Below are 27,281 nucleotides of genomic sequence, written 5' to 3' on the forward strand. Positions count from 1 at the left end.
CTGATGAGACTCTTAGTACAGCGAACTGAGCGAAGGCAGAGAAGATGAGGATGATGCAGTGGCTCAGTTCATTATTTTTCATTTGGATTCACTGTCAGATTTGCAGGACAGAATTTGAGTTGACTTTACTCCACACTAATGATGTCCACGCACGAGTGGAGGAGACCAACAAAGACTCGGGCAAATGCAGTAAAGCGCCTTGTTTCGCTGGAGTTGCACGGAGATTTACGATGATCAAGGAAGTTCGTACCAAGGAGAAAAATGTTCTGCTGCTGGACGCGGGGGATCAGTTTCAAGGGACCGTCTGGTTTAACTTTTACAAAGGCGAAGAAGCGGCGCATTTCATGAATAAACTCGGATACGATGCGATGGTAAGAATATTATGCCCACATTAAGATCGGGTTCACGAAAACTTAGGGTAATTGGTTTGTAGTTAAATAATTGAAAACGTCTGGACTAAGACAATAACGCTTGATGCGCTTTTTGAAAGTTAAAATATTTTACATTATCCTGTGTGTGTGTCCTTGTGCATGGAGCAACAATTTAAGAAGTTTGCAATTGAGGATGCCGTAAAAAAAGTAAATGCAAGGCTGCATTTAATTAATCAAAAAATACAGTAAAAACGGAAATATTGTAAAATATTATTACAATTTAAAAATGATTGTTTTCTATTTTAATACATATAAACGTGTAATTCATTCCTGTGATTACAAAGCTAAATTTTCAGCATCATTAGTGGAGAGTGGGTTGCAATGGTTGCACTCCAATCAGGATTGAGCTAGAGAGAGATAATATTTATGTTACACATGCTCTGTTAACCCCTCTTCCTTCCCAGTATTCACATGTAACCATTCCTTATATAAAAAAAATAAATAAAATTAAAATTATTTAAAGGTGCATTAAGCAACTTTTTCATGTTAAAAATACCCGTTTTCTAACCCATACATGCTTAAACAATTGCCTGATGGGCTGAATGAGCCCTTCTCTGATCACTGAGATTGTCTCTATAATCCTGTAAAGTAAAATAAATAAGAGGGATTCGGGCCGGAATTTTAGACTGGGCGTGACGTCATGCGCGTTGGCAGGTTTGTGTATTCGTCGCTATTCTCCGTAGAAGATGGATTCTAAGAGACCGGCTTGTAGTTCATTTCAAACACCAACGCAAACTCCACGTAAGATAAAAAAAAAGAAAACTTTTGTCCGTGAGCGTGCACACTTCTGGCTGCAGTTTCGCTTGCCGCCAGAGGGGGCATAGTTCTGCAAAAACTCAGAGACTTGCGCAATGCACCTTTAAAGTTAAAAAAGTATTTTTTACATGCTGTCTAATCTGTTTTCATAAAGCATTTTGAAGTCACGTCATTTCAATCAGTTTTATTTTTTTGTGTTTTCAGTATGCCACAAGAGAAGAAATTACCCTGTTAATTAATTACCACTGTCATCTTTGGCTTTTGGCTTGCTTAGTTGGGGACATTTAATATTCAACAATATTATTGATCTGCCTGCATTGACACCATTATATGAGAACTGAGCTGAGCTGGACTATGACATCACTGTTTTATCCAGAGCGGATATATATATATATATATATATATATATATATATATATATATATATATATATATATATATATATATATGAACCATCACTGAACTTACTTAAGCTGGACTATGATGCTATTTTCTTCTAGAAACAAACTGTTGCATTATTTTCCTGTTATCACTGTAAAGCTGCTTTGAAGCAATCTGTATCGTAAAAAGCGCTATATAAATAAAGGGGACTTGACTTGACCCTCATATCGTTCCAAACCCATAAGTTTGTTGTTATTTTTTGTTTTGTTTTTTGCGCAAAAAAAGTATTCTCGTCGCTTTATAACATTAAGGTTGAACCACTGTATGGAACATTTTAACGATGTCTTTACTACCTTTCTGGGCCTTGAAAATGGTAATAATGTTGCAGTCAAGGGAGGGACAGAAAGCTTTCCAATTTCATGAAAAATATCTTAATTTGTGTTCCGAAGATGAACGAAAGTCTTACGGGTTTGGAACGACATGAGGGTGAGCAATTAATGACAGAACATTTGTTTATGGGTGAGCTAACCCTAAACACACAGTTCTGTAAGCTTTTACAGACGTTCTTAGAAGCATTATTATATTTCAGTGTGTCACGCTTCAGGTCCAGTGAAGATGAAGACGGTTAGATTTACAAAATAAAGTAGATATTTAATAAACAGAAGTATAGCTTCCAAACAGTATGGGACAGCCTGTATCAAACATAACACAAACAATACTGGACAAGGACTGAAACAAACTGAGGGACTTAAATACATAGAGATAATGAACTAAATGAAGACAGCTGTGCTCGTGGAATTAAACTCCATGACAACAGATAATGGCGGGAAACTAGATCAAAGGAAACAAGTAAAGGAGGAATACAAACTAAAAGTCCATGAAAATGAAACCAACGAATCATATCTCATCGTCCAGCCCGCAACAAAATCCCTTCATCATGGCGAGGTCATCACAGGCAGTGCAGTGGCAGATGTTAATAAACGTCACATATCTTTTCAGGCGTTTCCACCCTGGAAAATAAAAATAAAACTTTCTTCCTTCTGCCCTTTAAAGTTTATAGGTGGGAGTGGGACGTTACTGGACACAATATTCATCTTCTTTTTTAGGTCCAGCATTCTGTCACTGTTACACAGTGTTGATTTTCATTTAAAAAAAAATGTATAGATCAAATGTATTGTAATAATTTACCAAAACCTGGTTGTTACTTGTTAGTCCTTTTACTAGTCTTTGTCTTTATACAGCCAATTTAATTGTAATTTTAATGAATGTTGCAACTGCCCCGTGGACAGGGGTCGGTTGCAACATTTTTCCATTCAAGTATAAATTGTAAGTATATTATCATATGCACACATGTTGCTGCATGTATTGTATTGAAATGTTGGCTTTCCAATACAAACAGTCTCTGAGAAACTCTAGGAACTGCAAAAAGTGTTGCTACCGTCCCCACTCCCTACTCCAGTCTTTAGTGTCACACGATCCTTCAGAAATCATTCTAATATGCTGATTTTGCTGCTCAAAAAACATTCATTATTATCATTATCAATGTTGAAAAAAGTTTTTGCTGCTTAACATTTTAATAGAAACAATGATGTCATTCAAACATTTGTGGTAAGATTCAAAAGTGACATATTATGCCCCTTTTCACAAGATGTAATATAAATCTATAGTGTCCCCAGAATATGTCTGGGAAATTTCAGCACAAAATACCCACCAGATAATTTCTTATAGCTTGTCAAATTTTTTGTGTGTCACTCATCCAAAATCTCATTAATAACCAGTAGTGATGTGAAGCCTTACGGAGAGACTCAGGAAGAGGATGCAACTTTTAGACACACCTGGATGTTTCTGAATGGTTAGTGATACATTTATGTAGTTGAGGTGGAGTTACATTATGTCCACATTGCATGTCATGTTTAACTTTAACACAAGTTGACAGAGTTCCCTGAGGTCTTTATAAGACAGCTGTGACATTTTTTGGTCAAATAGTGTTTAGTGCTGGTCTGTGCAGCCAACGACAGAACAGTTTGCATGCTTTTCTCGAACTGTTGCCATTGCGTTAGAACTGGTTACACTGTTGTCACATGCGAAAACCAAATGGCAGCGCTGTAGGTGGAAGCGTGCAGATTAAGGGGCGGTAATATTATAATAAGATCCCCTTCCTACGTCAGAAGGGGAGTGAAATCTGATCAGCTTATTTTTGATATGCTTGGAGAGAAAGGCTTGCCAAAACAAAGTTACTGAGTTGTCACTTTTCATGTTTTCTGGGTTGGTAGATGCACCGGGGACCCAACTGTAGCACTTAAACACGGAAAAAGTCAGATTTTAATGATATGTCCCCTTTTTAAAAAAAGAGAGGAATTAATACTTTTATTTGTCAATTAAATTGATGGGTCAAATTACTGTTAATCAACAGCAACATTATGCTGACATCACAGTAATTTACTGCTCTTGTTTTACTGTAAAATCACATTATTAAGTTGTCATGCCACTGTAAGATATTATATTGTTTAGTATATTGTAAGTCACTGTAATGGTGATAATTGTTTCATTAGCTTGGGATCTTGGACCTTGTATATTCATATTATAATTTCTGATCTAGCCAAGTCAGAAGTGTGACAAATGAAAACATTTGTTAAAACAATGACAAAAATAGAAAATAAAATAAGCTAATTGGCTGATATTAAGTAAAACTATACTATTATTAGCGTTAAAATAAATTCTGGACATTACAAAATAAACAAACAACACAAACTGCTAAAAGTTAATAAGTTAATAAGTTACCAAAAAAAAAAAAAAAAAAACAAGAATCAAGAAACTACACACCGCGTAATCTGTTCATGCCACACTGCATGCTGGGTACCTTAAGTACATATGCACTGTAGAAATACAGTATGATATTGTAGATTTTACAAGAAATTTCCATTTGTGCAGTTAGATGCAAAGTCCTACTGTGGAATTACTGTGAAATACTGTGTCATGCAATTATTAATCTGTAATTTCAAATCCCGAAGAAACTATCACCATTTTCACAAAAAATGTTAAGCAGCACTGTTATCAACATTAATAAAAAATAATAAGAAATGTTTCTTGAGCATCAGATCAGCATATTAGAATGATTTCTGAAGGATCACGTGACACTGAAGACTGTTCAGCTTTAATTGCAGAAATAAATTACATTTTAAAATACTGTATATTCAAATAGAAGAGTTTTTTTATTTTATTTTGCAATATAACTGTTTTACTGTATTTTTGATTAAATATATTCAGCCTTGGCGAGCATTGAAAACTTTTTTAAAAAGATTTTAAAAATGTAATTTTTCCAAACTTTTTACAGGTACTGTATTTCATATATTTAAACAAACTCACTATACAATCTTGTACAGTTGCAATCAAAATTATTCAACCCCTATTCAACTATTTAAGTCACTTATTTGCATGGTATGGTACAAAATTGTGTCAAAACACAATTAAGCCTTTGGAAACTCTATAACAAACCTGAATTAGCTTGAGTTGTTAGTTAGACACATTTAACCCATGCATTTGCTAAAGTTGAGTTGCAAAAATGGCCAAGTCAAAAGAGCTCTCACAAAAGCTATGGAGAACAAATTGTTTTATTACATTAGAAAGTCTATGGCTACAAGATTTGCAAAACACTACAAGTTTCTAAAGACACAGCTGGCAGCCTTATTCATAAGTTTAAAATTTGCTGTCACAGGAAGTGAAAATCTTGACTGTATGAAGGACATCATGAATTCTATGAAGTATCAAGCCATTTTGGCAAAGATGGTGATGCCTTTGGTGCAGGGTCAATGGACTTTCCTGCAGGACAGCCATCCCAAATCTACTTAAGCTTGGTTCAGGGATCAGTCATAGAATGTTCTTGAGTGGCCTGTACAGTCTTCAGATTTAAATGTCAATGAAAATATTTGGTGGAAATATGAAGAAAGCAGTGTTAACGTGAAAACCATAGATTATCAGTGATCTGGAAGCCTTTTAAAATGAGGAATGGGCCAAGATTGCAGTAGAGAGCTGACAGAAGCTTGTAAGCACTTATAGGCAGCTTTTATTGGAGGTTATAAAGAATAAAAGATTTTGCACTAAATTTGACTTTTGGGGGTTGAATAATTTCTACATTAATGTTTAGAGCCAATTAGATAAAAAAAAAAAAAATTTCATCAACTTTACATTCTCTGAATCCCTCATATGTGTATTAATAAACGTTCTATAATAGTTTACTGATGCCTTTGTTGAATTGTTTTCGTAAAACTTTGTTCTCGGCAGCAAAATGTCTTTCAGGTCAAGGGGGTTGAATAATTTTGATCGCAACTGTATACAGGTCACAGGGCCAAATACAACATCTTGTAAAAGTGTGTTCTATTCGTGTAAAATTAGTTCCAGTTCATTTTTTCACACAGGTGACAGATTACTGGAACCATTCTAGTATTCAGACATAAAATAAAACTTTAGTATGTTGCTCATCACAGTGACTCATGATTCATCCAGGCATCAAAAGTGTTGACAGTTTTTCCATCACCATAGGTGCCAGCGGGATATTTTCCTCATATTATTATTGACGAAATGTAGAGCAGAAGTGGACAGGACGTACTGGACAGGTGCCCATGAGCCACTGGAGTCTTCATTACAGTGGACAGAGCACCTGTTCAGGTGTAGTGGGATTCAAACTTGTGGAACATAAACAGAAAAGGTGTTTCCCAAATGTAGATTCCCAAATGGTACCACATCACCCACTGTCAAAGAAAGTTTAGATATGGTTGGGTGAATTCTTCTATTCTCATTCTATGATTCATTTAAAGTGCTGTAGATGAGGAGTGCATTAAACAGAGTGTGATGGCCAAAAAAGAAGATAATTTTGGACTTATATTTTTGATAGAACAGAATTATGGAACTTATACATATGGCCAAATTTAAATGCATACATTGGAAAGAATTTACAGTGAAATTTCTAAGTTTAAAAATCAGTAGTACCAGGGATGCATGATTTTTACAAATTTTTACAAAAAGTAAAACTCGCCATGTTTTTACAACTCAGGAACACAATCTTCTGAATTTACTATTATGTCTACAGCTATTGCAATTTCAAATGTGTCTTTTATTTAATGGTAATGGTCCAAAAGTTTCTGGGCAAATACCTGAAATCTTACCAAATGAAGACAAAACACCATCAGGATAACAAACACACTATGATCATCACACAACACAATAAGAACAAACAGAACAATTTAAAATCTCACAAGAAAAATTGAGGAAAAGGAGATGGGAAAGCCCTTTTATTTATTGTTTTGTCTGATATATAGTTTATAGAGAGTCTTTGAAAAATACCTCATGAAGCTCATAAGACTGGAAACTATGGATCTTTAGTGGTGTTATCATATTTTATTAGTTTATAGTACAGTAATCCAGATGTTAAGTATTATTATTGTTTTTATTAGTTGCGTATACTGTAGATCATTAGGAGTTTCACACACTTTACTTTATGCTTCAAACATAGTATTTAATTAATAACTATAAAGGTTATGCATTAATGTTTTTGACTATTTAGCTTTTGTGGTTATTTATTCTGTGCAAGCATCCTTTTTTCTTATGGTTAATGACATTATTTGATCCAGCACCTTACAGAAAACTATTTGATGTGCATAGAAAAGAACATGTTCAACACTATTTTAACCCGTCATGACCAAACTTCAGCTACACTTCTGCTGTAAAAAGGTCAAAAATAGTTTGAATTACTGGTGCATGCATACAAATTGTACAAAAAATATAAATACTAACCTGTGCCTTAAGCTGATGTTATGTTCATGACATACAGTCAAACCAAAATGTATTCAGACACCTTCAACATTTCTCACATTATCACAGTTTATTCGCTATAGTTTAGAAAATGGTAATAAAATATGACAAGAACTCAAGAGTTATCAAATCAGTTGATATTTCACTGGTTTTGTCCATCCTTCTGTTAGACTGTCTCACAGATGAATAAGGTTGAATATCTGTCATTAAATTTAACTACACAATTAGATAATACCAATTTAGGTCAACCGATTACCAAGCAATGCTTCATTTTTGTTCAGTATGTGGTGTAAAAAGGTTGCATTAGCAATTAAAGAAAAAACACTTCAGCAAAACATGGTCAGGTCAAAGTGTATGAATAATTTGTGAATAATCTTCTTTTTTTCTTTTTTTTTTTTACTGGTAGTCCACTGTATGAAGAATATTTGGGTATAATATGTCACAGTTTACTTTATTGTGCTATCCTCACTTACATACAGTAAAGGGAACAGAGGTTACAGTCGTAACCTAGATGTTCCCTTTCGAAAGGGAACTCGCACTACGTCGATGGCGCTATGGCAAACGTCTGAAATGGCAAGAAAACACTCCTCTTCGGGTCACATACAGGCTGTCAGTGACATTATTCCCTACGGTCACTGCCTAAGCTATAAGCCTCAAAGAGGCCTCCAAACAAGGAAAAGCCTACCAAGGCTGCTCAAGGGCTCAGCACGAGCGGGACCCGAACCACTGGGCCCAGATGCCGGTCCCTCTTCCCTCGAGAAGAGGGCCAGACGAGAGCGGAGTTTTCTTCACATTCTGCACAATCAGGTCTCTCAAGAGCTGATCATGCGTGCTCTTCGCCCAAACAGTAAACGCACAAGTTGTGTGTGTCATCTAGTGTCAGATACCTGAGACACGGATCCACACACTTCTTGAAACGCTTATCACTTGCCATAATTGTTCTTACCTTTTTCAGGTGCTTGCAAATCATACAAAACAGTCCCTGAAGATGAAAAGAGGATGACATGTTCTCTAGGCATCCCTTTTATACTTCCGGGTCGCACTAATAGTGACGTCATAGGCTGTCGCCGGACAAATTCAATTGCCGTGATGGGATAGCTTTTCAGACACCGGTTCACGTGGAGGGCCTTCCCAATAGCAACGCAGTGCGAGTTCCCTTTCGAAAGGAAACTATAGTGTCCTGCACTCACTAGTAAAAAAACCCCATCAAATTATATCTGGTGTCTCAATAATATTTGCTTTGACTGTATATGACATTTTACTGCATAACATTTTTTTTTTGTGTATGATGCTTTAGGCCTTAGGAAATCATGAGTTTGACAATGGAGTGGACGGCCTCGTGAAACCTTTTCTTCAGAAAGTGAACTGCACTGTTCTCAGCGCAAATATTAAAGCCGATCAGACAATTGCTCCTCGGATCAGCGGCTACTTTCTCCCATATAAAATCTTCACTGTTAACTCGGAGAAAGTAGGTGTTGTTGGCTACACATCAGTGGAGACCCCTGCTTTGTCTCAACCAGGTATGATACTTTATTACACTCAATTATTCATTTATTTACACTTTTAATTCATTTAAAAATATGTGACAGTATAGTATATAATGTGTATTCAAGTTTTTTTTTCACTCAATGGAGTTATGTTTCTACTATTCAAGGTATCTGAGTTACATTCACGAGGAAAGTTGTGTTGGTGTTACTAAAGGTTGCATGTTTAAAACATGTAAAGTCTGATTGGTCAAACGCAAATGAGTTGTTCAAAATATTCAAAATTCATAGAGATCATTCATAGACATTTCCTTTTCTTTGCCATAGCAAATGTGCCTTACACACAGTTACAGCAGCCAGAGAAAAACTAACATTAAAAAAGTAAAGGGTCAAAACTAGAACAAACACTGATCGCAGTAACGGTGACTTCAAACGAAGCGGTCTATCATTAGCCGCATTTCCATTACCCTTTAAATTGCGCAAATTGAAATTGCGAATTGAAAATACGCCCAATGGAAACACGTAAATTTCGCGAAAACTCCCATTTATCGCAAAAAAAGGTTTTTACGCTCGCATGAGGTGGTTTTTCAGGCAATTCGAAAAAGGAATATTTTGCAAACCTGCAATGGAAACAGTTTTTGCGCATTTACAGTCACCTGACGTAATGACGCGGTGTGTTTGGACAGAATACGAGATAGAGTTATTTATTAAATTCATATAAGACAAAAGAATGACAGAAATACTGGATTCTAAACCTCAAAGAAATGCCACAATCAAGACCTCGAAGCAGAAATGAGTGAGAAGAACCCAGAAACTCCTCATACGTGCCGCTCACAGTATAAGGGTCTTTCCTTGCCATTAATGCTTGGATAACACGCCTACGTTTCCTTCCATTAATAATAATAATGTCTAGTGCGGTAGGCTACGTGGCTGTGATAGCCTATATATAAACTTACCAATGTCCGCTGCCTTGATTTTTGGAATGACTTATTGCGAGAGGAAAAAATTTAGTTTTAGTCGAATAACATCGGTTAATGGAAACGCCGTCATTTCGCAATAGTTTTTTATCGATATTTAGAAAAAATTGCTAAAGTTTTGCGCAAATCTTTAATGGAAACGCGCCTATTGTCCCAACACTCTTTTGTGTGTCTTTGTATTAACAACTTACAAGTTTGTGTAAAACATGCTTGATATATTTAAGTCTATCAGTTTCCACACACTGTAAAAAATACTGCCTTGGTTTAGCTCAACTAATTTATGCAACTATTTGCATCAGAATTGTGAGTATTTTGAACTCAATTAATTAATTTTCAACATGCACCCTTAAGTAATACTAGTACAACTTTCCTCACAAACTTTTTGTAGCAGAAACAGAAACTCAGTTGCGTGAAAATAACTCACATGAATGCATATTACAATAACATAGTATATACTGTATATCATCACATTTTTTTCAATATATGAAAAGCTGCAATTCCTCAGGTATTATTCAATATATTGTAATATATTAACAAAATGTTATTCTGTATATCTGTCATTGCATTAAACAATTTAAAATATTGATCATAAATATATGGAAATATATTTTCTTTACGTAATTTGGTTGCTACAGAAACTGTCATGCCCAAAGGTGCTGAATTAAGAAGTCATTTAAGTCAGGTTTATTTGTATAGCATGTTTTACAATACACAACATTTCAAAGCAGCTTTACAGATAATATTACTATATTATGTGTGATTATAAAAATGTGGTTTTGTGGTACAAGAGTACAAGTAAAAGTATTGTTTTATCAAGGAGCTGCTAGAATGTTATTCTTTAGTCCTTTAGTTTCCCAGTGAGCAAGCAAGATGATAGGCAGACCTAACTAATGCAGTGTAACTATGAGTTGATGAATGAAATGAATTGGTTAAAAGATGAGTCTGTAGTCTAGAGTTAAAAGGCTATGAAACCCCCTATTTCAGAATGGTTTAAACTATTGGTCAACATTTTGGAATAATAAAGATATTTTTATGTTTTTCGAAGAAGTCTATTATTGCTCACCAAGGCTGCATTTATTAAACACAGTAAAAACAGTAATATTGTGAAATTCAAAAGAACTGTTTTCTATTTAATTCAATTTAATGTATCCTCTTAAAATTTTTCTTTTTCTTTCTTTTTTTTTTTTCCTACCCAAACTTTTGAATGGCATTGTATCATGGTTTCCACAAAATATGAAGCTAAATAAACTGTTTTCAACATTGAAGAAAAGAAATTAATAATTTTACCTAGCAAGGACATATTAAATTGAATTAAATTAGAGAGTGACATTAAAAAAAAGTTTCTGTATATATATATATATATTAAAGTTTCAGTTTAATAAATAGAAATAAATGCACAGTCTATCATTGTCCCAACACTCTTATATATTTGTATTAGCTGATGATATGCTGCATTATTTAAATCAGCATATATAAATCACATTTAAATATGATTTAAATCATATATGAGTAGATTATTTAAATCAGCATGTATAAATCATATTTAAGTATGATTTCAATCATATATGAGTAGATATTTAAATACAGAAATAAATAGTTCAATGTAATTGAAGTTCAAATAGTTCAAATAAACCAATGTTCAATGTTATATAATTTATATATACATATATATATATATATATATATATATATATATATCCTTTCTATCCAAAGCCATGGCACCAACAAATAAAGCTTTAATCTCCTTTTCTTACATTCTAACATTCTGCCTCCGTTAATCCAGCCCATATTTGATTCCCTGGTGGCACATTTAAACATATTAGGGTGGATATATTGATATTCAGGTTATGTTACACCCTGCAGTAATATGATGGTGTTTTTTCCATATTTAAATGTTTTTACAGGCCCTCATCTCCAGTTTCAGGATGAGGTTACTGCTTTACAGCTTGAAGTGGACAAGCTCATTGCTTTGGGTGTTAATAAGATCATTGCCCTTGGACATTCTGGCTTCGCAGTGGACAAAACGATTGCAAAGAAAGTTCGGGGAGTGGATGTTGTGATTGGAGGGCACACCAATACATTCTTGTTCACAGGTATGTATCATATAATTGTTATATGTATTACTCATCCAAGAACGTCAGTTTACACTTATTATGTAATTTTCTCATCAGTTTCTCTGCAATTATGGAATTAGTGAAAAGCACATTTACTTTACAGCAAGTGTGTTGATGTTTTTCTCTTTCGCGGAGCACAATAGTAGGGTGCAACAGGGCTAAAGGCGCACCTTAAGGTAAATGTGCTTTTCACTCCCTTGGTGTACAATTGCAGAGAAACTATATTTTTTCCAAGACAATCACTTCAGTAAAAGTTTGTACTATTTTCTGTTTATTTTGATAAATAAAAGAATGTGTTTTTGTTTTCGATAAATACACTTTCAATTTTAATAAAAATGAATCAATTACATTTAAATAAATTAAAATATTAAAATTAAAAATCAGAACAAAAATCAGAATATTAAAAATATTCTAAAAGCTTTTTACACTTCTTCAAGGAGATCCCATAATATTTTAATATGGCTTCAACAATAACAAGGTATTAACAATAAAAATATAATTTTATTATATTATATGATTAATGTAATATTGTTAAATATGATGGTTTCATTATAAATATGGTGATCATCTCTAAGGTGGACAACCAATGATATTAACAGACCTGCAAACTCACAAGAGGTGAAAACGGTGACATGTTCACGAATCCCTCCACGGCATCCTTCTCCAGAAGAAAAGTTTTGTGATTTAACATGTAAACGAAGCATTCTGGTTCAGTCTAACAAGCAAAAAAAGGGAAAAGACCCCATTTGTAAAAAAATTAATAAATTATTATTGAAACTAGGATTAGTATTTAGTATATTAGGATTAGTATATTTATTGACACTAGCATTGACACAAATTTCACAAGCTTGTGATTCGAATTCGATTAATTTGGGGCCTATTACAGTACATGGCAAATTTTCTTCAAAGAAAAAAAATCTCTTTCAAACTAATGCTGTAAACTAGACATGGTACAGTTGGTACATTCAGTAAGTATAATATTAAAGGTTAAAATTTACTGATTTGTGGTTACTTACATTTAAATTACATATACAATTATAATAATTATTTTTTAATGACATACTTATGTTTCTACTCATTTAAAAAAAAAAAAAATATATATATATATACATTTAAATGGTGGCTGTCTTCAAATTGATTTATTCAAGTATACATTAAATACTGAAGAACAGGTTAATTAAAAATACAATGAATATGCAATATAGTGCATATATTTATCAAAATGCTGTCTCTAAGTTCCCAAGACTAAGGAGTTTTTGGACACTGAATGGCTTTTCTGATGTAAATGTGATGTTATATGACATTGTTTACAAGCTGTTTTATTGACGTCTATCTGCGGTTGAAACTCAGATTGAGCAATTACATGACATAGATTTTGGTAATTGTAGTGTATCTTTCAACAAACCTTCTGATGTTCATTCATGTTTATTTTGTACTGTAACTAGTCGTAAAGCGGAAGAGATTATCGGTTCACGTACCGCTTGAACCGGAGCACTACAGCACGCCTATCTGTCACGCCACATTAAAGAGCGCCAAAAAAGATTGCGACAGCTTGATATTCTATATGAAATTAGCCCATTTCCGATTTGAAATTTTGTATTATTAGATCAGCTTTGAGATGAGAATCATCTTTGAGCGGAGAATCAACATTGAGATGCTGTCCGTGATTGCATCAAGAATCAGCCACAAGAAGGGCTACAACATTCAACAACTTGATATTTAAGGACAGAAATGGGGTTTACACCGCATTGCACATAGATTAAAGTCGTCATTATATTTCTTTAAACACACTTTCTTTGATCTTTTGACATTGACAATAATTAAAGTTACTGAAAAAGAGTTTGTTGAAATCATAGGGTGAAGGGTGAACCAACTCAAGGGTAAGGCTAAGAATATGCACTTCCCCTTTAAAAAACATATTTAAATAGATTTCCATGAATTAGTTTAAAGTTACTTGTTGCTGTACAACCTACACATCCCAGGATAAATGCTCCAGATGAATTATTTGTTACTGAAGTGTCCACGTTCACAAACCACTGTTAATTTGAACAGATAAACAGGCAAACTCTATGCAGGATTTGTCATGGCAGAAAGTGTGCAAAGCGTGGTCCCTTTATAATCACTAAAAAGCTGTCACTCATCTTAGTTCATCTCACAAAGTTCAACTGAATTGTGCTGTATTTGTTGTTGTTGTTGTTGTTGTACAGTTAAATGTCCGTAAAGTCTAAAGAAAGAGGTCCACACAGTGTCACCAGATCCACAAATTAGAAGCTAATTTGTGTATTTTTATTTGTTGAAGGCGTGGGACTGTTATTCCCACTCATGATTAGATTTCTCTATTTCCAGTCTCTTAAATGTGCTCTAAGTGAGTCAATTCTGCGTATTACAGTAGCCGGGATCAGGGCTGCAGTCTCCTGGATCTTGTATTTATGCACAGTTCCTCAAAAATTACAGTGGTTATGTATGCACAGGTGGATTTGCTATGCTGATCTCACAACAAACAAAGTGGCGCCTATTCACCTCTATTTCCACTGTCATTAAATGTGATTAACCTGTGTATTGATAAAACACATGAACTTTGTGACCACAATGGGCACTGGATGGATTAAAGGTGAAATTTCATTTTATGTTTTATTTTGACCCAAACAGCTAACCAGGACAATGCTGACATGAAAGTTTCCCTTGACTCCTGAGACTGGTCAGGCTGCCAAGTAATGCTCATTAGCATTTTCCTCAGCCCTGTTGCAGCCTTTGTCTTGTCTATGCAAGCGTCACCATTACCACTGTTCATACTGAATAAACCACTAATACCACATAATACCCAAGTATTATACCTGGGTGTTCATGTTTGCCCTTTGGACATGAATGATGCCTCAAATCATATGATTTGCTGAGAAGATTGTGTTATTGTTTTATATTTTTAAGACTCTCACCTGGTTGATAAGATTGGCCAAAATAAAATAAAAATTATTATAAAAAATCCCACAGACATACATTAAAGTTGAGACCCAAGCCATTTCTACACAGCAAAATATATTTGAGACTTGGAGGTGGAGACTTTTGTTGTTATTAGTGAGAATACACATTTTTCATGTGGTTAACATAAAATTTAACAAACAATCTTCACATTTCAATCTATAAACCTGCTTGAAAGTGTGGGAGGACATAAATTATAACAATATTAGTTAGCATTGCTATTGATTGTAACCTACAACAACCAAAATGCTGATTATTCTGTGTAGTATCACTTCATTTTGTAGTCATTGTTACACCTTACATGTACTTTATAATAACAGTAAATTATACACAATTAAGCAACTAACTATAGTCAAGTCAAGTCACCTTTATTTATATAGCGCTTTTTACAATACTGATTGTATCAAAGCAGCTTTACAGTGATAACATGAAAATAATACAACACATTTTAAACCAAACCATGTACATGTTGTTAATTAATATTACTTAAATCTGTAATTTCATTGCAACAAGGACATCTTAAATAAGTGTAACTCAAAAGGCGCACTAAAGCAGAAGATATAAATAACCACCTTGAAACAAATGTTTTTGTGAACCATCTAACGTGCCTTAGACTTTTGCACACACCAATACTGTATTTGATTTACATATTTACTCATCCATTTTGTGTGCTCATCTCTGTAGGAGATCCACCGTCCACAGAGGTTCCTGCAGGATCATACCCGTTCATGGTCGATTCTGAGGATGGGCGTAAGGTTCCTGTGGTCCAGGCCTTTGCATTTGGAAAATATCTGGGATTCCTAAAAGTGACTTTTGATTCAAATGGAAATGTGGTGAAATATTCAGGCAACCCAATTCTTCTGAATAGCTCAGTAACACCAGGTAAGGAAACTCTAGACATTGAAACGAGATAGGGAATTTAAGGCACATAACATGGTAAATCAATAGAGCATATACCCAGCAAACACAGAACGTTGGCGCAACGTACCCAACCTTCTAACAACGTTTTAACAACATGGCCAAAAGGTTGCTATAACTACGTTGTGTGGTGAAGGTTGTTACAGCGTTGTCACAATATTGACATTAAACCACCGTTCAGGGCCATTGCTTAAGGTTGTGCCTAGGGTGTCTGGACAACCACTGGACAACATATGTACTCGTCACTGCCCTGAAGCGCGAAAATCAGCCTTTTGAATTTCAACTGATCGTTGGGCCGTCTCTCATTCTTCATCAAGCAAGGATATGTGAGAATTGCGTTTAATTTACTTCAGCTAAATAAGATACGTAATTATTCAAACACAACCTAAAACTTACTTATCTGATGTGATGTGACATGTTTTTGAACATCATCTGGTCAGGTATGACAAATATTTTACTTTATGCCAAAAGTATGAAGCCAAAATGACTTTAATGATGAGTAATTGATTTCGGCACTCATCGAACAGGCAGCGACGCGTAGTCTACTTGTTGCACGTTAATGTTTTTTTGGGGTTTTTTTGTGGAAACGCACAGAGAAAAAATATATGTTTGTAACTGCTCACACACCTGTTTATATTTTCCTTTGATTTGTCGTCTCACTCGTTTCTTTGCCAGATTTTTGCATGTTTGCTCATGCTAGTAAGTCCACTCCCTGTATAATATGTTTGTTTGTTTTTTTTCTTCTCACAAATGTATGACTTTTGGAAGTGCAATTTGATTACCATATGCAGTTTTAATAAAGTTGAATTAGCTAACCTTCTATGTCATTTTTACTCTTCAAAGTGTACACTTGCAGGTGTTGATTATAATGAATTTACTGTTAGGCCCATAAATAATAATAAGGATAAACAATATTTTAAAAGTATATAATTATATAACATATGACTAATTCAAAATTAACCACAAAACATAATATGGTACATGGGGGATATCTATAGACCTATCTAGCATAAACAAATTAACTGTTAGAACGTCGTCTCTCAGTTGCTGAATGTCGCGTAGCAACGTTGCTACAGCCCCGTCACGTCTCACAATTCTACGTTGTTACAATGTTGCGAGCACGTAGACAGCGACGTTGCCATAGCAGAAATGCAACGTGCCACGGACGTTGCCACAATGTAAATGTGTTTGCTGGGTCGGCTTTCAGAAGTAAAAATTCAACCATGGAGAATGTCTGTGCTCGATGGCTGAATTCTGAGAAAGAATTTGCTGCTCGCATGAAAATAAAATTTGTAACAAAGGAGTTGAGCAGCAGCCTTCAAAGCCCACAAAGCTTTGCCGATGATGTTATTGAGTCGGTCTTTACCAACAGATATATCATTTCATAATTAATGACTACAAGTCAGTGGTTTTCATATTGTTTTACTTTATTTTTATTTGCAGTGCTTCATGGGAAGATATCTTCCTGCCCGAATACAAGAAATATATTTTTTCTCTTCTGGATTTTTCCAGATTTGCTTCAAGTTTGTAACGTTGTGATTTATTTTGGAACAAGTTTAAGTCTTAGAACTCTTGATTGAAGAATTTTTCTAAATCCTCTTGGAGAACATGAACTGGACATATACTTCTGAACCAGGACCACTGAAAATGTGGGCATCTTCAACTCAACTGCAGTCCTGGGGACCCACCGCTCTGCACACTTGGTATGTCTTCCTTGTTAAACACACCTGATTCAGATCATCAGTGTGTTAAAGAGCTCCATGAACTGAACTGAGTGTCAGATAAGAGACACATACAAAATGTGCAGAGCGGTGATTCCCCAGGACTGAGTTGGGAACTGCTGTAAACTGCTATAATAGGCATGTCCAATCCTGCTCCTGAATTAGCCCTAGACTGCCATATTAAACACACCTGAACCAGCTAATCAAGGTCTTCAGGATTACAAGGGCTGCGTCTGAATACTTAGGAAGCGGACTCGTTGCTTCGCTTTCATTACCTCACGAAAATGATTTCAGACAAGCTTTTGAGGCAGTGTAACGGTTTAATTATGATGTACAGCAAAATAGAGAGAGCTTTGGTGAAAACTAAGCAAATATTTAATTACTTCAATAGTCATTTCTCTCTAGAAATTTTAATTTATTTACATTTATTCATTTTGCAGATGCTTTTATCCAAAGCGACTTACAAATGAGAACAATAGAAGCAGTTTAACAGTAGGACAACAATATGCAAGTATGCTATGACCCTCAAAATGACATCAAAAGTGGAAAACGGTGGTCAAAAACGTACATTTACACACAAACTGACCACCAACCGCAACTTTCAGACGCCATCTTTATTTGACAACTGTCACAGAATGGAAAGCACAGGATTGTGGGATATCAAAGGCAGTGAAGGATACATCTATGCTGCTTTCAAAAATCGATTAGATGAAGGTCTCTTAGGAGACAGAAAGTGAAGCTAACATCGCAGTCAGACGTGCCTTGATGCCTTCCTCTGAAAGCAGCATTTTTCAGTTTTCGGATGCAGCCCAGAAACTAGCAGGTGTGTTGGAGCGGGTTGGACGTTGACAGACCAGGAGCAGGATTGGACACCCCTGTACTACAATGTACCAATCAGATGTGATGCATTACTGTTGTGGATTGCCCTTTTAATATGTCAGTTTCAACCTGTCAACCTGTGATCCGACTTTGTCTAGATCCAGACATTCAGGCTGAAGTGGACAATTGGAGGAAGAATCTGGCCAATTACTCTTCTCAGTATGTAGGACAGACTCTTGTCTATCTCAATGGAACTTTTGAGGAATGTCGATTTCGTGAATGTAATTTGGGAAATTTAATCTGTGATGCCATGGTGAGTGAATAGGTCTGTGGTTTCAAAGATAAATTTGCTGTTAAAGTTTGGTGGAATTTTTTTGACAACATTATTTAGCATATTGTTCTTCATAAGGACTACTCTAGATGTTTGGAGCGTTCGCCATGACACCAACTTCTGTTTGGTCTTTCAGAACAGGGCATTGATTTCATTCATGTCCAATGTAGAGGACACCAGGACTTAAAGGAGTAGTTCATTTTAAAATGAAAAATCACCCCATGATTTACTCACCCTCAAGCCATCCTAGGTGTATATGACTTTCTTCTTTCAATACAATCGGAGTTATATTAATAAACACCCTGACGCTTCCGAGCTTCATAATGGCAGTGGATTGGCAACCATTGCAACCATCAGTTTGAAGCTCAAAAAAGTGCATCCACCCATCATAAAGGTGCTCCACACGGCTCCGGGGGGGTTAACAAAGGCCTTCTGAAGCAAAGCCATGAGTTTAAATATAAGAAAAATATTCATATTTAATGGATAAATATCCTACTTGCGTCTAAAGCGCAACTTACGCAACTTGTGATGTCGGAAGTAGCGTAGTGCATCATGGCGTAGCGTAAATATCAGCAGTACGTCGCATTGCTCGCAGAAGTTGCGCTTTAGACTTAAGTGCAATCCGTATGTTTGTTTGGCCGGAAGCTCGTTATTTTACTTTATAAAGTTTTAAATGTGGATTTTTTTTCTTACGCAAACTCATCGCTTTCGCTTCAGAAGGCCTTTATTGACCCCCCGGAGTCGTGTGGAGCACCTTTATGATGGATGGATGCACTTTTTTGAGCTTCAAACTGATGGTTGCAATCCACTGCCATTATAAAGCTTGGAAGTGTCAGGGTGTTTATTAAGTCATATACACCTGAGTAAATCATGAGGTAATTTTCATTTTAAAGTGAACTACTCCTTTAAATCATGTTTAACATGCATTTTTGGAGACACAACAAGTATAGGGAAATAAATTATATATCAATATTCCAATGAAATATTAGATATTATTATGAAAATGTTGCCAATTATTACTGCCAATTATTACACTTCTTTTTTCATTACATGTTGCCCCAAGAACACATTAATATGCTATAGTGTATAAATACATTGTATTGAATGGGACTGCCCCCATTTATGGCCATTTTACCCACATATTGCATAAAGCAAAATGGTATATCAATTAATTCTGTTATATCTTTCATACCATAGTTGAGAATCATCTTTATACAAAATTTGGTTAAAAAATCCTGAAACCTAAAAAGTGATATATTTGTTTGCCTGTAAATGTCTTTCATGTCTTTTTTTTTTTTTTTTAAACAACTGAGTCCTGGTGTCCATTACCGCATAATATATGAATAAAATAAAGACAATAGCCTTTCTTGCTCTGTGCTATCTATCATATGTTGCTGCCTCATTAAACAGCTGCACTGTACAGACTGTATACAATATACAGTCTTAATTTTATAGTTATATATATATATATATATATATATATAAATTTCACTAAATGTTGAGATTTTATACAATTATTGTGCACTCGTGATTTTTCGAGAGTAAATTTTACTGCTGAATTATCCACTAATCTAGTTTGCAATAGCATTTTTGTCATATATTATGATCTTTTTTTTATTTATTTTTTTTAAAAGAAGTTGTCTGTATTTAGTAGATTGTGTTTAACACAAAATAATGAGTATCAGTTCAACACACAGAGTTATAGGAATTCTACTTGATTTAAAAAAACAACTGCGCTGGTATCGGATCGGTATCAGTCGATACTCCGAATGTTTGGGATCGGATCAGTTCTGAAAAAATGGTATCGGTGCATCCCTAGTCCAAAGCCTTTTTGTGATCACCCAAAACTATCCGGAGGCATGTACAACACATTTGTAAGGACCGCCTACTTGCCTCACAGCAAGAACCCTGCCAGTAACACGCAGCTTTAAAATAAAATAACATTAAAAAAAAAACTGAACTGCCAGACATGCTGAAACTTCACACACATTCTTCAGAATGCACTGCAGTGACAAACCATGTGGTTTTTGAATGCAAGTCTGTTTGCATCTGGTTTGAACATTTGTCTTTTTCTGACCACCTGTGATTAGATCCCTGGACACAGTTGTTACTATCAGGTGCAAAAACACACATTGAAAAACAATCTTTGTACATGAAATGGTCAAATAAAAAAAATGTAAAGCTCTTAAAACCAAAATGCCCAGCTCTAAAACCACAAACACTAGCCTCAAAGGTAAATATTGAAACTAAGAACCCAAAGAGCAAAATTTTAACTAGTGGGAAAGTGAAAATAGAAAATCTAAGTAAATGGTAAGTTAGTGTGCTTTCAGCCTTAAACAGAACTGCTATTTTATTGAAGGTAAAACAAAGCAATAGATTTGCTGTTAATCTTGCCCTTAAACCCATAGGATTACCCTCTTTGCTTGTATTTCAGGTCCATCATAATATTAAATATGCTGATGAAACCCAGTGGAACCATGTCAGCTCTTGTATTCTGAACGGTGGATCCATTCGATCACCTATTGATGAGCGAAACAGAAATGGTATGGTTATTCAAAATCTCCAGTGCAAATAAGAAATAATATTGAAACAGTCCTAATGCATGTTTCGATTGAAGGGTCCATCACCATGGAGGACCTGATCGCTGTGTTGCCATTTGGAGGCACATTCGACCTGGTCCAAATGAATGGATCTGCTTTGCGAGAGGTCTTTGAGCACTCAGTTCGCAGATACGGAGGAAGCACTGGAGAATTCCTGCAGGTGTCAGGTATTGTTACCGTACATTGTGAACTTCTTGTAAACTCTTCAAATTTGAGCACTGGAATACCATTGTTACCATTGCTCAAAATGACATAAAAACACCACAAATCTAGTCCATATGACTTGTGCGTTAATTCAGATGAAGCAATGTAACTGTTTATAATTCCTCCACAGGTTTTCAGCTGGTGTATGATATATCAAAACTGCCTGGAAACCGTGTTAAAAGTGTGAATGTGCTGTGCGCTGATTGTCGAATGCCCCGTTATGAACCGCTCAACCCCAAGAAGCTGTATAAAGTGGTGCTGCCCTCTTACTTAGTGGACGGAGGAGATGGATACACTATGATCAAAGACCAGAAACTCAAACATGACAGTGGTAAGTCATCATGTATGCTTATAACATGGTCTGTCTGAATACTCGATTCTGATTGGCTGAAAGGCGTGCAATAACACCATCTAATGCACAGGTAGTTCAAGTTACCGTTCTATATTAATGCGCTGTTTTCCTTGAAGCACACACATACGTCACTCACACACACACAAACATTCAGGAGCACAGAAACTTATCAACGCTGTCCCGTGACTTTTAGTAATTAAATAGCTTTGCTACTGAATTGCTACATTATATTTCTCAGCAACGAGGGGTTATATGGCTGGTTTACGTAATTTAAGTTTAAGTACTTAAACTCACAGCTTCATAGCTAATAGAGTGAGATGCTAAACAGATGCAGGTATGAATCGCTCGCTATTGATAAGTAATTCAAATAAATGCTATAATTCATTCATTCAAATAAACGTAATTTATTTGACCTATAATGCTGCCTGATCATAATCATGCACTGCTTGTTCATTGGCCAGAGGAGAACTGGCCCCGACTGAGCCTGGGTTCTCCCAAGGTTTTCTTCTCCATTCTGCCACTGATGGAGTTTTGGTTCCTCGCCACGGTCGCCTTTTTCCACCTTTGTTGCCATTGGCTTTTGGCTTGCTTAGTTGGGGACATTATAATTAACATTTATTTTAATATTCAACAATAATATTGATCTGCCTGCATTGACACCATTATATGAGAACTGAACTGAGCTGGACGATGACATCCCAGTTTTCTCCAGAGCGGCTATATATATATGAACTAAATTAATAACTTTTTTACAACAAAAATGAAACATCACTGAAGTTACTTAAGCTGGACTGTGACGCTATTCTTTTCTGGAAACAAACTTTGTTGAATTATTTTCCTGTTATCACTGTAAAGCTGCTTTGATACAATCTGTATTGTAAAAAGCGCTATATAAATAAAGGTGACTTGACTTGACTTGATCTTACGCACTACTCTATCTCTGTGTCTGATTCAAAGCGGACAGAATGCCAGATCTAACGAGCCGTAACTGACGGAAATAACCGCCAGTTTTACCCTTCCGGTCAAATATTGCGCTGCAAACATCAATAACAGCTTTAAGTTGTAAATGCCGTAAAAGACCGTGGTATAAGTAGGATAATCTACAGCTAGCTGTGCATTGATAAATGGATAATGTACATCCAGCCGGTTGTTATCTCAGAATAAACCCAGACAGGGTGATCAGGATCAGGTCTTCCATCAGTCTGAAGGGGGTTATTCTGAGAGAACAACCGGCTGGATGTACATTATCCCGCTTATTACACAGCTACTTGCCACATGAGTAAATAATTACACATGAAATATTGATTTGAGTTGAAATATTTTATGAGCTCTTTAAACGCAAAGCTTCCGTGGAGAGAGCAGTTGCTGAGCGGCAAGTTCAAACTACACGGACATTTTAGGGATACGGTATACAGTCATACCACTTATTACACAGCATTTCACCACAGAAATAATTATGGAGATAAGAAATATTGATTTGAGATTAAACTGTTTTAAAATCGTACCTGTTTGTTATCCTATAATCCAACAGTGTACAAAACAATAGTCACAAAATGGCAGCAGCTGCGCTTGTATGAAACGAGAGAGAGCGAGTCCACGATACTGGATGACATAAATAACTGTGCACAAAATATTGAGTTTTAATCATTTATTAGCTCACCAAACGCAACACTTCCACAAAGAAAAAACGTTTCTAGCGCTGCTGACTTCAGTGACCCGGATGAGCCTGTGTTTCTGTTTTCAGAGGCTGTTATCTGGGAATAACATACCACTGGATGGCGCGATTGACCAATCAGAATCAAGTATTCCACAGAGCCGTGTAATAAACTATTTTAATCCACTTTGCCTCCAGGTCGCATATAAAATCATTTACTGCACAGCTAGCTGTGGATTATCCCTAACATATATGCACATTTGACTGCATATTTTATCATATATTTAGTATTACAATATACTAGTATGTACTGTATTCCACAGGCGACCTGGATATCGCAGTTGTTGCCAGCTACATCACAGAGAGAAAGAGAGTTCATCCAGTTGTGGAAGGACGTATTCAGTTTTCCAGCTCTTGCATTGGACATCGAGGATACATGCCCATCATTCTGCTGGTGTGGGCTCTCTGGGTCGTGACTGTTTAGCCAGTCAGATTACTTTCAACGTACTTGTGTAACAACATGTAGCGTCAGAGGATAACAAGAAACCTTTAACCCAAAGATTAGTTGCCTTCACAGAAGTAAACAGTTCAGATTAACTAACAATTAACTCAAGGATAAAAGAATGTCACTCGTTTTATTGCACGAGTTGTTATTAGAGCAATATAAGAGCAATAGAGATCTTCTATACAGGCATTTACTACACCTCTTCATAGATAAGTCAAAGAATCCATAAGGTATATTTCATAGGGTATACTATGAAAAATCTCACAAAAAATGTCCAGGTCATTTATCAACCCAGAATCATTTTTTGCTTAAAAATACCTATTTTAAAACCATCTATGGTACGCATTATGATATCAGTGAGAAAAAAAATATTTATGTTTTTCCTGCTTAAAATTTGACACTATAGCAATATCAATCAACATTATCATTATTTTTAAATTTATTTATTAATTATAAGTTTGTTGCCTCAAGGCAACATTGTACCACAATGGACAAATTGAAACATTTGACATTTTCATGAAGAAAAAAAAAAATATATTTATTGAAAACATCAATTTATTTAACTAAACACTTGAACAAACAAATGTATCAAGTTTTTATTGAATTACACATTTCATATTTAATAGAAAGTAACATTTATTATCCAGCTGTTGCCCTCAGGCAACATTGTACCATCGTGGAACGCAAGTACTACAAACCATTATATCATCAAGTTATCATATCAAAACATTACAAAACATCAAAACATGCTGTGTCAAGGTAAAACATTTACAATCACTATAACATTATCCTAATATGAAGGCCAGGCCTCAACAACAGCAAGATCAAACATTTGGAGGACCTCCCCGGCCGACCTAATGACCCGTGTGGGGTCCTCCAGGGGCCCGTCGGGAACCCCCCGAAATACGAGACCCCTACAAGTCCCACTAACCCTCTATTTGTCCGATTGCCCACTATAGTAGACAAATGTCCTGTTGACCCCACCGCCGGTCTCAAGCCATGCCCCCGTCCCATGGACCCGCTATTTGTCCAATTGCCCACTATAGTGGCCTAATGTCCTGTTCACCCTGACCGGCTCCAAGCCATGCCCCTGTCCCACTAACCCATTTGTCCGATTGCCCACTATAGTAGGCACATGTCCCGTTGACCCCCCTGACCAGTCCCAAGCCACGCCCCTGTCCCACAAACCCACTATTTCTCCGATTACCCACTATAGAGGCCAAATACCCCATCGACCCCCGCCGACCACTCCCAAGCCACGCCCCTTTCCCACGAACCCACTATTTGTCCGATTACCCACTATAGTGGCCAAATGTCCCGTCGAACCATGCCAAGTTTTCAGTTTGCAAAAATACAGATACATTTAGATAATTCAAACTCTTTTCCTTACAAATAAAATATAATTGTATTCATACGTAGTATGCCTGGCATGGCCTTATGTGATTCCATTATGGTACAATGTTGCCTCGAGGCAACAAGCAGTTTTATGTAATTTCCTATGATAAATTTGATGATATATAATGTAAAGTTTTTTGAAAATACTACTTTACTTACCAATGAAGGTGACTCAGATTTTTTGTGGCTGATTATTTGGACAGAAATTAGTGAAAAATGCCCTTTTCAGTGGAGAAAATATGGAGCCATGTGACATGTGCACATGTGTTGAAAGAGGGAACAAAATGGACCCCTGTGGGTCATGTGACCACTCTTTTGCATTTTCTTTGGTTAGTATTTGAGTTCCCCTCCCCTTAGAGAGCATTGAACAATTACATTTTATTATGTTTTTATAAAAAAAAGCTAAAATAGACTATGTTGCCTGGAGGCAACACCGTACCATAGAGGGTTAAGTCCATTGAGATATTTTTGTGACGATATTTATGACGTTTCATCACTCACTCAAATTCTCATTAATACAATGTGAAAATAAAACTAAGGTGTAAAGCAGAAATACATCATTGTAGTATGATTTAATTCATGCTGACTTTCTTAGCCGGATGATTTTTATCATTTTGTATTTTATTAATACATTTTACACAATTAATACTTTTTTTTTCTTTTTTTTTTCTCTTTCCCCGCCAAAGTTTTTTTTAAAAGGCCAGTATTTTTGATAAGTTTCACAAAAGTTTCATGGCCTCCCCAAATATTTTGTTGTCTGAACATGCAATATATCAAAAGAAAGAACAGAGCCTCTTCTTTTAAAAACATATTCTAGCTTCATGCATTTTTTTTTTTTTTTTTATCAGCACTTGAACATGGGTACGTTTCATAAAAAAAAGCAACTTTTTGAGTAAAAAGCTGAGAAATTGCAAAATCGCATTTGTTTTCCAAAGACTACAACGTGCATAAGTGATGGTTTTATCGCTTGTTTCTGCTTCTTTTTTGCCAATGTTTTGATCCAGAGTTTCTGTACTCTCTCAGAAATCGCGTAATAGCGCCCCGTACCGTATAACAGTGATGACCTGTACATATTTTCTTGAGATTCTTCTCGGGTAGAGTTTTTTATATATATGTATATGATTACAATTAATTAGCACAACTTGTGAAGATTATAGATGGTGATTGTGATTTCTTGTTTGTCTGGCAAGAAATCGCCACTCTCTTTTCTTAGAGTTCCTATTCTTGTTCCTATAAAGCATTTATTTAAAGTACAGTAGAACATATATATTTAAAACAAATCAATTCATTCATTCTAATACATATGACCAGGGACAAAAGAGTTGGATATATTACATTTTTATTTACTGAGAGCAAAGCCAGAACATTTACAAAACCCTTTTCTCCCCAGGACTTTTATTTCGCACACAGCTCTTAACTGTATGACACTATATAAAATGTCTCAATTATATTTTTGAATGTTTTTTTTTTTACTTGTTTCTGTATTTTTTTGTTTTTCATAATGTCTTAAGGGACAGTCTAGAATGTAAAATGGTCTGAAGGATGTTTTTATACTGATAAAGACATTATGTGAGTTCAAACTCCTGATGTTGTAATGCTGTTACAATTTAAACAAGACTGGAAAAATAAGGCAGGGATCCAATGATACAATGAAATAATCATGGCATACAAGTCAATAAATAATTGTGTTTTAGAAGTGCAATAAAATGCTTTATAATGTTGATGTCGAGACATTGATAATGTTTTACATCCATCTAGAGGAGACGGAGAGACATGCCTTCTGATTCTACAAAAGACAAAACAACAGAAGCTCCATTAATAGACATCATGAGCCGCTCTGTGTCAGAGCGTGACT

The 27,281-nt window shown here is 35.5% G+C and overlaps 2 protein-coding genes across 5 annotated transcripts in view; one reads left to right on the forward strand and one right to left on the reverse strand.

The window, feature by feature from the left end:
- Positions 1–27,147, forward strand: nt5e (5'-nucleotidase, ecto (CD73)). The gene is made up of 9 exons (XM_082147936.1): positions 1–371; positions 8,674–8,896; positions 11,742–11,930; positions 15,612–15,809; positions 18,544–18,698; positions 21,151–21,259; positions 21,334–21,483; positions 21,651–21,851; positions 23,850–27,147. The coding sequence occupies exons 1-9, from the start codon at positions 45–47 to the stop codon at positions 24,008–24,010; spliced, it is 1,713 nt and encodes a 570-aa protein (XP_082004062.1). The 5' UTR covers positions 1–44; the 3' UTR covers positions 24,011–27,147.
- Positions 26,749–27,281, reverse strand: part of snx14 (sorting nexin 14) — a 62,654-nt gene continuing 62,121 nt past the window's right edge. For all 4 annotated transcript variants that reach the window (XM_082147894.1, XM_082147893.1, XM_082147892.1 and 1 more), the window contains one exon: positions 26,749–27,212. In XM_082147894.1, coding sequence (XP_082004020.1) covers positions 27,171–27,212 — 42 coding nt within the window. In that variant the 3' untranslated portion in view covers positions 26,749–27,170. The remainder of the gene's footprint in view (positions 27,213–27,281) is intronic.

Source organism: Leuciscus leuciscus (assembly GCF_965113295.1).
Source record: "Leuciscus leuciscus genome assembly, chromosome: 19".
Lineage (NCBI taxonomy): Eukaryota > Metazoa > Chordata > Actinopteri > Cypriniformes > Leuciscidae > Leuciscus > Leuciscus leuciscus.